Source organism: Capsicum annuum, chromosome 9 (genome assembly GCF_002878395.1).
Source record: "Capsicum annuum cultivar UCD-10X-F1 chromosome 9, UCD10Xv1.1, whole genome shotgun sequence".
Lineage (NCBI taxonomy): Eukaryota > Viridiplantae > Streptophyta > Magnoliopsida > Solanales > Solanaceae > Capsicum > Capsicum annuum.
The window spans coordinates 202,191,235-202,205,988 of NC_061119.1; the positions used below are offsets into that span (position 1 = coordinate 202,191,235).

The 14,754-nt window shown below is 34.5% G+C and overlaps 1 protein-coding gene across 2 annotated transcripts; it reads right to left on the reverse strand.

Annotated features, from left to right (window-relative positions):
* Positions 1 to 3,505: 3,505 nt before the first annotated feature.
* LOC107842171 lies at positions 3,506 to 10,468 on the reverse strand. Of its 2 annotated transcripts, none has more exons than XM_016685924.2 (11): positions 10,238 to 10,468; positions 8,265 to 8,510; positions 7,031 to 7,240; positions 6,738 to 6,818; positions 6,546 to 6,632; positions 6,250 to 6,345; positions 6,073 to 6,126; positions 4,972 to 5,891; positions 4,833 to 4,881; positions 4,706 to 4,745; positions 3,506 to 3,918 (listed from the first exon to the last, which is right to left on the reverse strand). In XM_016685924.2, exons 2-11 carry the CDS (start codon positions 8,496 to 8,498, stop codon positions 3,770 to 3,772), a joined length of 1,920 nt encoding a protein of 639 aa, XP_016541410.2. In that variant the 5' UTR covers positions 8,499 to 8,510; positions 10,238 to 10,468; the 3' UTR covers positions 3,506 to 3,769. The 2 variants fall into 2 exon arrangements, with proteins under 2 accessions (XP_016541410.2, XP_016541411.2); XM_016685925.2 differs by lacking the exon at positions 3,506 to 3,918 and adding an exon at positions 4,026 to 4,423.
* Between the last annotated feature and the right edge of the window lie 4,286 nt (positions 10,469 to 14,754).

The following is a 14,754-nucleotide window of genomic DNA, read 5'->3' on the forward strand; positions in this document are numbered from 1 at the left end:
AGACTGAGTTAGATCTTATTCAGATGTTTTGAATTGCATCTTTCGTTCTTATGTCTTGAATCTCAAAGTTAATGACCATGTTTTCGTATCAGATTGTATTTCCGCATCTTCTCTTATTATATGAATGTTGTGCATGACTACCAGATAGAGTAGGACGTCCGGGCCTTCAGGGTTCGGGATGTCCATCACGGCCAGGCCCTAGTTCAGGTCGTGATATCATCACTGGTCGGAATGGGATATTTGTATGGTGCGGTACCGTATTTTAAACTTCGGTACGGTAACTTCGATTTTCGGTATCTAAAAGAACAATACTATTACCATACCAAATTAGTTCGGTATGGTTCGGTATTTTTAAATTCGATTTTGGTATTTTACGATATGGTAATTCGGTAGCCATACTTTATTTGATTTCTAATTACATAAATTCATATAAAAAAACTATAACTTTAAATTTTAAAAACGTCTCAATCATGTTAGGCTAACAACTATCTTTGTTAATCAATTACACAAAAATAACATTTCAATCACGATTGAATAGTCCAAGATGCAAACTCTGAACAACAGTACCTAAACTTAAGCATAGTACTCCTAAATAATAAGTTTCCCAAAAATTTTATTTCTGAATAAGCTACTTTTGTGTTCAATTGGTTAATGGATGATATATAAATATATTTAATAATCTTAAATATATAATATATATATATATATATGGGTTTTATATGTTATTAAAAAACTTTGGTGCGGTATACGATATTTCGATATTTATTCCATAAATACCAAATACCAAAGTAATTTAAAATTCCTACCAAATACCATAACATCCATACCGCGGTATAAAAAATTTCGGTTTCGGTCTGGTATTCGATATATACCATACCATGCCCACCCTTACCTGTAATCAACACAGAATCTCCATGTCCCATCCTTTTTCTTGACTAGCAAAGTAGGGGATGAGAAGGGTGACTGACTATGCCGAATAATCCCATTGCTCAATATTTCAGTGATTGCTTCTCTAGCTCTTCTTTTTAGTAATAGTTGTATCTATAAGGTCTCAGACTCACAGGTGAAGTTCCAGGTTTGAGGGGAATTCTGTGATCAAATTCTCTTGGTGGGGGTAGGGATTTTGGCTCACTAAACACATCCTCATATCCAGCCAGTAACTCAAGGATGGTGTTATCTACTTGTTTTGCTCACACTTACCACTTGACTCCATGAGGAAGAGATGAGACAGCACAACTTGGCTCTTCCTCATCAATTTACCTAGTGTGCTCCCACTGATGATGCTGGGTTGACTATTCTCAGGGATAGCATGTAGCACTACCTTGTTTCTTTTTTTGCCTACTGTAACACACCTTTTTTCATGATCAAATTTAGTTGGATTGGACTTCTTCATCCGATCATTTCCTAATATAATGTCACAATCTCGAAGCTTAAGAACCCTCAAGTCTTCCTTGAAGGTTCTACCTCCCATTTTCCAAGTAAACTTGGGGCAAGTTGAGCGGCAGTACATGTAATTTCCATCAGCTACAGTAACTCTGATGGGATTAGAGTGAATAGCCTGATAGCCAGTCTGCATTATAGTTACTTCATTAATAAAACTATGAGTGCTTCCAGAATAAATTAACACCGTTAATGATCTATTCTTAATAACCCCACTGACCAAGATTTTATGAACTCCATTACGACTGCCTGATAGTTCATTTAAACAGACAGCATCTTGGATCTCTACCTCAGCTAATATCTCTACAAGTTATCTGATCCATTAGAGCCTCTTCCATTCTTAAAGCTCAGCTATTGTTGATCTTGAGGCAACACTTCACCGGTGCCTACCATACATTGTAGTTGCTTCATTTTGCATTTATGACCTGGCAGGTATTTCTCGCCACACCTGAAACAAAGGCGATTGGCTTTCCTATACTCATAAACCTTAGGACTTAGCCTGAGTGGACTAGGCTTGGGATTAGCCACCCTTGTAACCCTTGGTGCTGCAGGATTAACTGATGGGCTAGAGTTCACTACATGCCTCACCACAATCTTAGCCTTCTTCTATCCAGCTTCAATAGTCTTCTCTTGCATTCCAGCTAATTGGATGGCATAGCCTAGTGTACTAGGTAAATATTTTAACAACATACCTTATCTCTTCCTTAAGGGCACCCATGAAACTAGACAAAAAATGAGCCTCATTAAGAGTAGGATTCCTGATTATCATTTGAGCCTTTAAGTCCTCAAACTTCTCCAGAAATTCATCTACGCTTCCTGTTTGTTCCAGTTTATTGAATTCTTCTACTATATCATCTAACCCAACATCCCTAAACCTCACACACAATTCTTCTTTGAACTCAGCCCAACTGACTGCCCCCCTGCTCACTACCAGTGAGTATACTATGTTTCAGCTACATCACTTAAATACAAGGTAGCCCCATCCACCTTCATGTTATCAGGCACTCTATAAAGTTGAAAATACCTTTCGCACTTATGAATCCATACCTTAGGGTCCTGACCTCCAAATGTTGGCAATTCCCACTTAGGAAGAGGAACAACCACCTAAGCTCCCGCAGCTCGGCCATCAAGCCCAAGTACTGGTAGCGACTCATCACCTCCTGGAAGAGCACCTTCATGCCCTCTAGATGGTCCTCTCCAACTGAGTCAAACGGTCCAAATTCAACTCAAGGGCACCTTGAATCCCAATTTGAGTATTGAGCATACGTCGTTGTTGTTCCACTATTTTATGCAGCAACTGATCATGTTGTTGCCGTTTTTCATCCATGGTTTTCGTCCTCGTTCCTTCAACCATAGTTAACACTTAACAAGAACGCAGAACCGTGGGTCTGATGCCAATTTGTTATGAACTAACAGCTTTAATCTCAAATTAAGAGCTAAATTAAAATAGGACGAAATTTTTTTGGGACGATTTTCTGATTTATCAGAAGGAAATTACAATTACAGCTAATTAGAGCTAAAATAGACATAAAATGAAAAAATGAATCTCCATTGCTAGCTTGAATCTGCAGAAGAAGAGTTGAATTTGCAGAAAGAAAAGTAGAAGGAGAGAGCTAGAAGGGAAACTTGGAGAAGAAAAAGAAAAGAGAAAAGAATGGGAGAAGTATGACAATTATCGAAATTTGTGAATGCCCCTCTCTCCTCTGACAGTCTGTTGATAACAACTCCAAATTGATCTCAGTCATTACTTCTCATTAATCAAAAATAAATCATGACCCTTTATTTTAAGTTGCAGTAATACTGTTCACTCCCTCTTCTTTATTTATTTCCTCTTTAACCTAACAAAATATGATGAATTTGAATGTGTCCACAAGTCCTACTTTTAAAGTATTTGAAGTCTTTAGATTCGTGTTGAAAAGATTTGCCTCGATGGTTAAAGCACTCCTGATCAAAGGTGATTCAGAGTTTAATATTAATCAACTATTTTCTTAGAATATACTATTACTCAAATCCCAAATTAGTTCAAAATCAACTAAATAAGTGTATTTCTTGTAAAAATCACATGTAAACAAGCAAACTCAAGCACCACCTCAACTTGCATTATGAATGAATAAGCGTGGAATGTATCGTCAAATATTCAATATGATTCCACAAATCACACTTAGTTTGAATCTCCAATAAGGTTGTAAATACAAAGGAAAAAGAAACTATCAGAATATGATATACAACATAGGAATAATGCACAAATGCCACATACCATCAGGAATGTCATCATCCTTTTTCAGTTCTCACAAGCAAATGCATCAATTTTACATATGGTACAAGTCCTCTAGGCAACGGACGTTTCAAGGGAAGACTTGGCAAGCCACAATAATCCTGGATCATTCCTCTTGAGAACCAAATAAGCTTCTGTTATACCAGTATTATCGACAACAGTGTCCTCGCTGAATCCAATCACAGAGAGGATCTCCGTTGCAGCTGCAACCACAGAAGGCAAAGGAAAATGAGTATTTACAGCTAAGCATGCTCGGCAAGCAAGAAGATACATGAAGGTGTTATAGAGAAGGAAAAGAAACACCCAATGATGAAGAAGCATATAACTTGGTTGAGTACAAGTAATTTCACATCAAAAGATAAACGACGTGTGATAATGATGATGATACAATTCCTTTGTGTTCCAGGTGATGGGATCACCAAATACATTTTTGAACCTCCGCAAATAACATCTATAAAAAGTGTCATTACACAACAACTTCACCTAAATAGAAATTGATACCAAACCTAGGGTTGGTCAATTGAACTAGCTTGCATATCAATTTGAGCATTCACTAATTTTCCAGAGATCTTTTACCAAAATGTTAGGCACATGGAAAGACTATGGCTATACATGCCCTTAAACATAAAAAAGGACTCGAGTAAAGTTCCTGCTTCAGTAATTAACAGTAGTAGATTGTCTTGCAAAATTGGTAGCAGTCAGCAAAATCTGCAAATCAAAAGCACCCAAAATTTCATGAAGTGTGATTTACAAGTGCCACCTGATAAGGACTAGAAGCTTTATTTAAGATGGACTTCACAGATGTATAGATTAAGGAAGGCAGACCAAGGGAATCTCAGATGAAGAGAAAATTAACCTTGTCGAAGTAGTACCACAGCTGAATGCACTCTGAAGGTAACATAACAGTAGGGGAATGGGGAAACAGAATTGTTGGGAAAGGATCGACAGAAATGAAATAAATTGCAATAGGTCAAGTGGAAGATCACGTACCTGGATAACTCACGACATCCCTCTGAATTAGAGGATTGGCCTGCAACATCAACCAATCAATTGTGATGAGCGAATTAAGATGAAATTTACCCAATTAAGTCACCCAAGAACATTATAAGTTACAAACCTTCCGCAGCTTTCTGAAGTTCACTTCATCTGGGTGTTCAATTGCATTCCTACAAACAGTTGCATTTCCAAGTTAAATCCAAAGCTCATGAATGACAAAAAATTTCCAAATCAAAATGGCAGATTCACGTTCAGCATACCTTATAATTTTCAATATAGTTTGCACCACCCTAGAGGCCTCCAAGGGATTAACTTGAGATCTCAACACACCTATTGCTTTCTGCAGTCGACTGCAAATAATGGCAACAGGATCTTGTATCCTCTGCAATTCCTGATCATCTGGATCAGGCTCATCAATCACTATACTAGATACTCCATCTGGTATTATATCCTTATCATTAGTGTATGGCTCTGCCAGCTTGACTCCTTCAGGAAAAACCCCTTGATTGGTGCGTGTAAGAGATCCTCTCTCTTCCTCATTTACATGGAGCCCCAATGAAACATGGACATCTTGACCAGATGTTTCTTTCTTTTCGATCCACATAGCGTGGTCATCAGGATCAGGTTCCAAAGAAACAGGACTTCCTGTATTTTGTCTTTCTGCAGAGCAATCATCCGGGTCAGGTTCTTCACTTAATTTAGCTTCCACAGGAGGCGTAAGGCTTCTCATCTTAAGATCATCAGAACCGAGTACTATATGAGGCTCATGCTTGATGGTCTCACAATCATCAGGATCGGGCTCAGATTCTCTTTGATCATCAGATGAGACATCAGCACCAAATACACCATTGTGTTTCTCCATAGACGCTACTTTCACATCATTCGGTTGCTTTTCCAGTAGAGCATCTACATGATTGGATTGCAGCGAGTCACCAGCATTAGATGCCTGATGCATTCCAATTGCTTCTGAGGGCCTGGTGGATGCCTGTGCTAAACGACTGTAGGCAGCAGCAACTGAAGATGTTCGAGCATTGAAAACTGAAGTTTGTCCTCCAAGCTTATGCGATATTTCAATGTGATCATCGTTGTCCTCGACGTCTTCATAGTATTGTGAATTGTGACCAGTCAAAGTATGGCCTCTTGATTTAGTCCAGTCCAACTTAGCAGCTTCTTCAGTAAGCTGCAAGAAAGATCTAATCTTAATAACTTGTGCACATTTAACAAGAATGTTGCAGAGACAATCAGGACTAATCTGATTTTGGGGCTAAAAACAGAATGTCCTAGTCTTTTGCTTAAACACTTGTTGAACACTTTGCCACCAAGGAAACAAAGAACGGAAAAGTAGACAATTAGCCTTTTACCTGCTTAAGTAGAGCATAGAATTTCTCATCATGTTCAGAATGTACCATGTGTGCCTGAAAAAGGAAATAATATAAGTTAGGGGCACATAAGAATTACTCATCGTGAAACTCACAGCACTAAGTTAGCTTTTCAAATATTTTTAATTGGACAACAAAAGGTGAGACAGAAGCACTCACAAGTTCATGCAAGAGAGTTTTCTTGATGCTATCGTACTTCCTGAAACCCTTGAGGTCATCTGTACGAAGACGTAGTGATATCTCCTCTCCGTGATTCTGAATATGATTACAGAAAATTATCAAGATTTTAAATGGTAGAAGATAAAAAAATACCTAAGAAAATCGAACAGTAACATGAAAAGAAAGGAACTAAGATTATGAAGCACGAAATATCATTGGTTTGATACTAAGGACATGTTTCTGTTCGGTATCTACTATCTACTCCTCTTGGGGAGAAAGAACTAAGGATTGATTACCTTATTGAAACCTAGAATGCATGCAGGAGAAACACCAACATAGCCTTCTGGTGCCATCTCTGTCATGATACCCACACACCAGCGATGCTTCAAGAAGCCGAATGAACGATAGTTTACCACAACTGATAGCACACATCAACATAGTAATCCATACGTAATTAAGCTGAGATATGAAAATCTTGATAGGCTTACCTTATTCATGATTGCAACAATTCCTGGATCAGCAGCAAGCTTGTGCATTAGTTTTAAAGCTTTTGAAGCAGGAGGGTTCAACTGCAAGCAAGTGAAGACTACATAAATTGGTAGTCATATAAACCTATCATTTCTCCCCAGTCCCAGGCCCCAGGCTTCCGACCCAAAAGGACGGGATATGTCAATATATTTTTGCAAGTAATCCACACAGGTTAGAAAGGTTATTTTACTCAGACTGTGTTTTAGCTTTAACTGTAGAGAAGATAGGTTACATTTCCCAGAGTTGGCCATACCTCTATACCAGGAAGGTAGAGTGTCCGAAAATCACAAAAGACATAAGGCCCTTGTGGAAGTTTTAGTGTACTTTGAAGCCCATTTGATAATCTTTGTTTCGATCTTTTTTCCTCTTCATCAAAACCCAAAATCCTGTGGTCTGCCTTTGCACTCTGTAGAATGTCATCAACTTCATCTTTGGGCACTCCCAACATCCTAATAGACTTCCCCTGAAACAGGAAACAATCAGGCGATTCCCATCTAAGCCAAAAAGATTTGTCTGGAAGGTTCAGCTTAACGAGTAATAGCCAAATATGCTAAACAAGTTATTTAGACTATTCAATGTTTGGAAATGCATTAACACCTCATAGAATATGTGAAAGAGTTCAAATTTTGAAAAAAGATCACACCAGACATCTGATCATGTCCTTAAAATTGTCAATGCTTTGCACGAGCATAATAATTATGGTATACATTTCTCAGTCTCTCTAGGTTTAATGCAATAGATATTCAAAGCCTGAAATATGACATCTTGTCACTCACTCAGCTGAACAAAATTCTATAGCATGATGAAAATTTCAAAAGATTTCATGTATAAAATAACTGCCACTCACAGAGACACTAAACATTTTTTTTCTTTAAAAAAAAAGAAACTCGGAACCATGACTTATTTCTGGTTATATTTCATAAAGAACTATGCACAAGCTCATATTGACAATATATATAGTCATCACTCAGCTGTATAATGCATATCATTTTGTGCAAAAAAATTTATACTAAACAAGGAAATACTGATCAGAAAAGTGGAAACAATTTCAAGAATTTTACTTATCATTTGACTATAACTTTAACAAAGAAGTAAATAAAAAGATGTATTTCAGAATGGTAGTACATGCAAACCTTTAAAGTTGCTAAGATGTATTCTTTTGAGATGTGCCATCAGCATAACTAATTTAGGGCTACAACTCCTTCAAGTCAGATTCTGAAGGAGGATCCTAATTCCAAGAGTGCGAATTGTTAAATGATTTTTCGATATTTATCAAGCTAACAACCTATAAATAAAGCATCATGTTGGATGTTTTACCAGAACAATCAGCAATAGCATAAAAATTAAAAGGACAAACAAATCTGTCAAAACAAACAGCTCGAAAAAAGAAGAAAAAATCAAAATCCCTATCCAGAATCCAAGCAGATAGCAAGTCCAACAGCTATTTAGTAAAAGCACGAACTACAGCAGCAATTAACAGAAAAAACCTCAAGAATGGATGCTGCTTCCAATTTTAGGTAGGAATGCTCTTCAGAGAATGGATACAAAAGTCTTGAACTTTTATTAGTAGGCACAATGAGGCGCATTGTATCATCTCTGACATTGGTGAGATTCAGCAATTCATCTCCCAGTGATTTGAGAGTAGCAGTTGGATTCATCTCCAGACTAAACTTCTTCCCTCTCCATATAACAGATAATTGACATGTCTCCTGGTGCTCCATGGATTTTTTTATCTAATAATAGCATACAAAATTAAGCCATCATCAAACACACAAATTTTAGCAAGTCTTAGTCTTAGATAAGAGAACCACAGGTATCAACCAATTAGTGTATCTTTTAAACTAACTATTTTCTCTTTTGATAAATCGCATTATGAGCCCTCTCGCACAAACAGTATTTAGAACCCTATCTATAGAAGCTAGAAGAAGTTTTGGTTTCATATAGATAAAGAAATGAAAATATTGGGGGTCACGGTCTATGCTAGATTCTTTTTCTTTGATAAAATGAATCTGCATTTTTTTGGCATGTAAACTAAAATCTAGTAAGCTAAGGATAATCATAAGGAATGAAGGTAAGTTGTCAACCAAATGCTTTGGAACACCGGAATCCAGGTTTTATGCTGAACCTTAATTCAAGTCACCTTCTGAACTTTTTTTTTTTTTTTTAAGTAAAGATTTTTTTAAAAAAACTTATACCAAGCTGGTTCAGAAGGAAATACAATACAAAACTACAACACTCCCACCAGTTATATTACATGTTTCCACTTCCCCCCTAAAAGTTAAGAAAATTCCAATACCGATCCATCGGACCTAGAGTACTGCTATAACAACTTTTCAGTTAGGAAGAAACTGAAAATCAGCCGCTCAATAGCGACAGGAGCATCCCTATCAATATGATCAAGTAAAAGTTCAGTTTTCTCCTTCAATGAGTGGAACAATCTTTTCATATAATTCAGTTTGAAATCACATCTCACCAATACTTTTACTTTAAACCTCCTATATAAGTTCACGTCCTAGATAAGCTCAAACTTCGTTATCCTATCAAATCACCACTCACCAACACTTCTACTTTAAACCTCCTATATAAGGTCATGTTCTAGCATGGATGGAGCCACCTATATTAAAGGATGGTCAGGTGCACATCTTAGACTAAATTTTAGTTACTATGAGTGTGTATTTAATTTTGCACATCCTTAATGCATCTGAGAAGAAAATTTGCATACTCTTCGACAAATTCCTGGCAGTTCCAGATAAGCTCAAACTTCGTAATATCATGTCAAATCACATCTCATCAATACTTTTACTTTAAACCTCCTAAATAAGGTCACATCCTCAATAAGCTTCGCATACTCTTCGACAAATTCCTGGCAGTTCCAGATAAGCTCAAACTTCGTAATATCATGTCAAATCACATCTCATCATTACTTTTACTTTAAACCTCCTAAACAAGGTCACATCCTCAATAAGCTCAAACTTCGTCATATCCTATCAAATCACCTCTCACCAACACTTCTACTTTAAACCTCCTATATAAGGTCAAACTTCATCATATTCTGTCAAATCACTTCTCACCTATATTTCTACTTTAAACCTCCTATATAAGGCCACGTCCTCAATAATCTCAAACTTTGTCATATCCTGTCAAATCACCTCTCACCAACACTTTTACTTCAAACCTCCTATATAAGGTCAAACTCCATCATTTCCTGTCAAATCACCTCTCACCTATATTTCTAGTTTAAACCTTCTATAGAAGATCGCGTCCTCGATGAGCTCAAACTACAGCATGTTCCCAATACTTCCTTCTACTTTATTTCCAGTATACGAATGACTAATCATAATTTAAATATTATTACTATAAACCTCAAAATTCCCAAACATAAAGCAAATATGTTCCTAAATAAATTAATTCAATAAATTATTAACTGCAAATTTACATAGAGAATTGAGAAAATCCTTACCTTTCTGATAATGATTGGTGATTTATGAGAATTATTGATGGCAAAAATTCTGTAAAATGAAAGTTAATTTTTCAAATTGGGGAAAATCGAAAGAAAAAGGGGTGCGAAGAATAAGTAGGTGGTACAATTTAGAAATTTATGCAGAAATGATTTTAACGTGAGCGGTGGGTGTTGTTTAGCTACGTAAGTGCTGGCGTAAATTCACGCGCGAAACATCTAGAAGTGACGGCTTTGTTAGATTTAAAAGCAACACTAATTTATATTTATAATTAAACACAACACTAACTTTAACTTAAATATGTTATTATTTTCACGATCCATTGAGGTCTGATTTTCTGTATGATTAAATATATGATTTCTCACTTTAATTTGTGCTTCATTTGTTTTAGCTTATGTAACTTTATAAGAGTACTAAGGTCAAATTAATTATTATTTTTTATGTAAATTTAAATAAAAAAAAAATTATATTTAGAATTATATAAAATAAAGGCTTAAATCATCCCTCAGAAAATTTACTTAAACTTGAGACTTGTACCTATCAAACATCTTAAATACTAAAATTGATAGCTATCAAACACAAAATGCTGATTTGACAAAGAGAGTGTGTTACACTTTCATTGGGTGCGTGAATAAGAAAAAAAAATATTTTATTTTTTTTAATTAAAAAATTTATATTTAAATTATTTTATTAATATAATTTTCAATTAATAATAATTTTTAAATTTTTTTTTTTATAAAATGCCCCAGCCTCCTTCCTCCCTCCTTCCTTCCCCATGTTTTCTTCTTCTAAGTGAACAAACACTGTTCTTTGAGCAACAAAATGAAAAAACTCCATTAATATAAAATCAGCAACTCTAACAATAAAATTACTAATCAATAAGATCAAAGATGTGAAAAAAAATTCTTTCTTCTTTTACAAAATCAATTTATTTATTCTTCTTCTTGGCGCATAGAACTTAACCATGGAGTCGACCTTCATTTGTTTATGATTTTTTTTTCAGTTAACCTGATAAAATATTTTGATGACTAAATTATCTTTTCACTGTTGTTACTTCTTATGTGCTGTGCTGAGAGAGAGAAAAAAAGAAGGATTCAAGACATGATCGAATATCTTTGTTTAGAAACCAACTCTTGTCTAGATATAGAATTCACAGGAGTTATTCCGGGTGCCTTAGACCCAAACTAAACTGATTTGATCTATGACTTAAAGTGATGGGGGGTGGGGGTGGGGGTGGGGGTGGTGAAGACGACTGGTGGTCGTGGGGTGATGAAGACGGATTGGCGGGTGGGGAGTGTTTTTTTTTTTTTTTTTTAATTAAAAAATTATTATTAAATGATAATTAAATAGAAAATGGACAAATCAGCATTTTCATAATATAATTTTTTTTTTCTTATTATGTGTTTTTTTCTAATTATCAGTTTTGTCATATCAGCTCGTGTATGTTGTACACACTTGAGTTTTAAGCGGATAGGTCAAAAACAGCTTGATAGGATCAAATTTTGGAGGTTTAGGGGTTTGGGTATAAGTGAATTTTTGAAACAAGTTTGAGAATCTGACAATGATTAAGCCTAAAATAAAATATTTGTGGTCAAAGAAAACATTATTTGACTTTCTACATACCACCATTAATAGATAAAATAATTTCTTCCACTTTTAAATTTCAAACGATACGATTAGGAGTTAGTATATTAAAATTTTAAGTCAGTTCTATAAATTGCTCTCCATTTCTAAGTGTATAGCATCCACAGTAGTTTCATTTATATTGCCTATCAAATAAAAGACATGTTCAAGAAATCATCTAATTCTCCAAAAAGAATCAATTGAAATCATAGATTATTTTTGCTAGATCAATATGTTTTTTTTGGAGAATTAATAAATATTTCTGCTATAAAAAAAAATTAATAAAAAACACTCGATTTTTTAATTAGGACACATAAATTAAAATAAGATAAGTAACTGGGGGTTGTTTGATTAGAAAAAGTTATCTTAAGATTGTACTAATGAGTTATAATACAAAAATTAAATAATGACAAAATTCCTCAACTGATATAATTTTATTAATAGATATTTGAATCGAACTAAAAATAAAGTGTACTCCATAATGTATGATATAACCACATTGTGGGGATTGTTTGAGTAGAAAAAAGCTATCTCAAAATTATACTAATGAATTGTAATACGAAAATTAAATAGTAACAAAATTACTCAGCTAATATAATTTTATTAATAGATGTTTGAATCGAACTAAAAATAAAGAGTACTCCATAAAATATGATATAACCACGCTGTGTTTGTTTTCAACTGGTTTAATTGAGATACACTTTCATTTTCAATCTCAACCTTATCTTTTAAAAAAATAAAATATTGAAGTTGGCAAATCCATTTTAGTGCTTTATACCAAATTAAATAATTTTAAAATTATTATTTCACGTATATAAAAATAAGAAAAAATACTTTATTTTCATCTTGAACTATACGTGAAAAGGTTGAGATACACCTAATTTTAGGAGAGTCCTATTACCTTCCTGAACTAATTAAAATCGTATTTCTGACAACCTTAGTATCTACGTGGCGCACCACGTGTGCCTATGTGGATCCTTCAGTATATTGTGTCACTTAGGCACTAAGATTGTGAAAAATGAAGTTTTAATTAGTACAAAGATAATAGAACCCTCCTAAAATTCGGATTTGTCTCACTCTTCTCGCATATAATTCAAGGTGAAAATAGAATATTTTCTCTAAAACTAATAAAGAAACTATGATATAATACATGATTCTTTTTTAAATAAAAATATTGGATCAAACATGAAATAGACCCCATTTTTTAAAAATATTCCTTTCACCGTTATTTCACATCTACGAACCAATGCATTATAGTAGATCAATTCAAGACAAATAAAATCATCATTTCTTCCTTTTATGCTCAATGTGTTCCTTTCCATGAATATCATCATGTCTAATCTTGTGTGACTATACGTTCATCTTATATTAGAATTGATATCTCGCTATACTCTATGTTGTGAATATATTGGACTTTGACTATTAACATTCACTAACATAATTAAATAAAGAGAAAAGACATAAAGGGTATGTTTGGTAGGAAGGAAAATGTTTTTCATGGAAAATATTTTCCTAGATATTTTTCAGAAAAACAAGTTGGTTTCTTACTTGTTTTCTTATGTTTGGTTGGTGGATAAAAAATATTTTTTAAGTGTTTGATTGGTGAATGAAAAAATATTTTTTAGAAAATACATTTTAGTGTTTAGCTAAAAAGCAAAAATACATTTTAGAAAAATAATATTTGACTCTGAAAAATATTTTTTTTAGGGTGTGTTCGATATGAAGGAGGAAAAACGTTTTCTAGAAAAATAAGTTGTTCCTTACGTATATTCTTGTCTTCGTTATGCAAATTGGGTAGTATATATTTTGTAAAAGTATTTGTATATATTTAATAAAAACAATGAGAAGGAATAGGATAATAAGGGTGGGATAAGAAAAATGTTTTGAATTATTTTTAAAAAATAAATTTTTGGGGGGATGGGGTTGAGGTTGTCAAAATAGGTAGTAAGGGTGGGGTAAGAAAAAAATTTTAATTTTTTTTTAAATATATATATTTTTTTTGGGGGTGTGGGGGGGGGGGGGGGGGGGGAGCAAGGGTGGGGTACGAAAAAAATAATTTTTTTTTGAAAGGGAGAAGGTTGGTAGGGGTGGGATAGGGTGGGGGTGGGGTCGGATAGCGAAGGAAAAAAAGTTTGAATTTTTTTTTAAAAAAGAAATATTTTTATTTGAAGGGAGTAGAGAAAATTAACGGAAAGGTGTCTTTTAAGTCTTGAATGAAGGATTAGTGACATTGATCAACTTAAAGGGTCAAACATCATTAGGAAACTTGATTAAGTTAATTGTGGACTTGATTAATATTTTCAAAATTTTCTAATCTTTTCAAAAATACAAATTAACCCAACCCACACTCCTCTTCAATCTAAATCAACCACTCTCTCTTTCTCTTTCTCCAGCTTCTCTCAACTCTCTTCCAATCAACAGTTCTGCAAAATTTCTCTCTTCAACCTCCGGCGATAAATAGTCGGACGAGTTCCTTTTCGACTTTCAACTGTCAATCGACGTGAAGGCTTCTCCGGCGACAACAACTTTGAGTTCTTTATCGTCTCATTTTTTTTTCACAGGTAAAAAATTATGAAAAAACAGAGGAACTTGAGCCAACTACTCTTCTAGTATTGAAATGTGGACCGAATAAAATCCTAATTTCTGGCATTTCTTCTTTTTGTTGTCGTACTGTTGATTCGAATTTGTTGGTGATTTTTGATCACAGTTGATGTTCTTAGTGTGTGTGTGTGTGATATGTTGGTGTTGCTGGGTTAATTTGTTGTTTGTCTTGGTAAAAATGGTATTGCAACAGATGAAACATATGATGTAACAGATGAAGCATATGATGCAACAGATGCAAATCTGATGTAACAGATTAAAAACTAATGTAACTATGAAAATCTGGTGCAACAGG

What these genes read in the sequence shown, in the direction of transcription:
- LOC107842171 (XM_016685924.2), bottom strand. Translation starts at nt 8,498, where the DNA reads ATGGAGCACCAGGAGACATGTCAATTATCTGTTATATGGAGAGGGAAG. An exon ending in AAACTCTCTTGCATGAACTT is followed by an intron (nt 6,127 to 6,249) that starts GTGAGTGCTTCT and finishes TTCCTTTTTCAG; the next exon opens with GCACACATGGTACATTCTGA. An exon ending in ACTATATTGAAAATTATAAG is followed by an intron (nt 4,882 to 4,971) that starts GTATGCTGAACG and finishes AACTGTTTGTAG; the next exon opens with GAATGCAATTGAACACCCAG.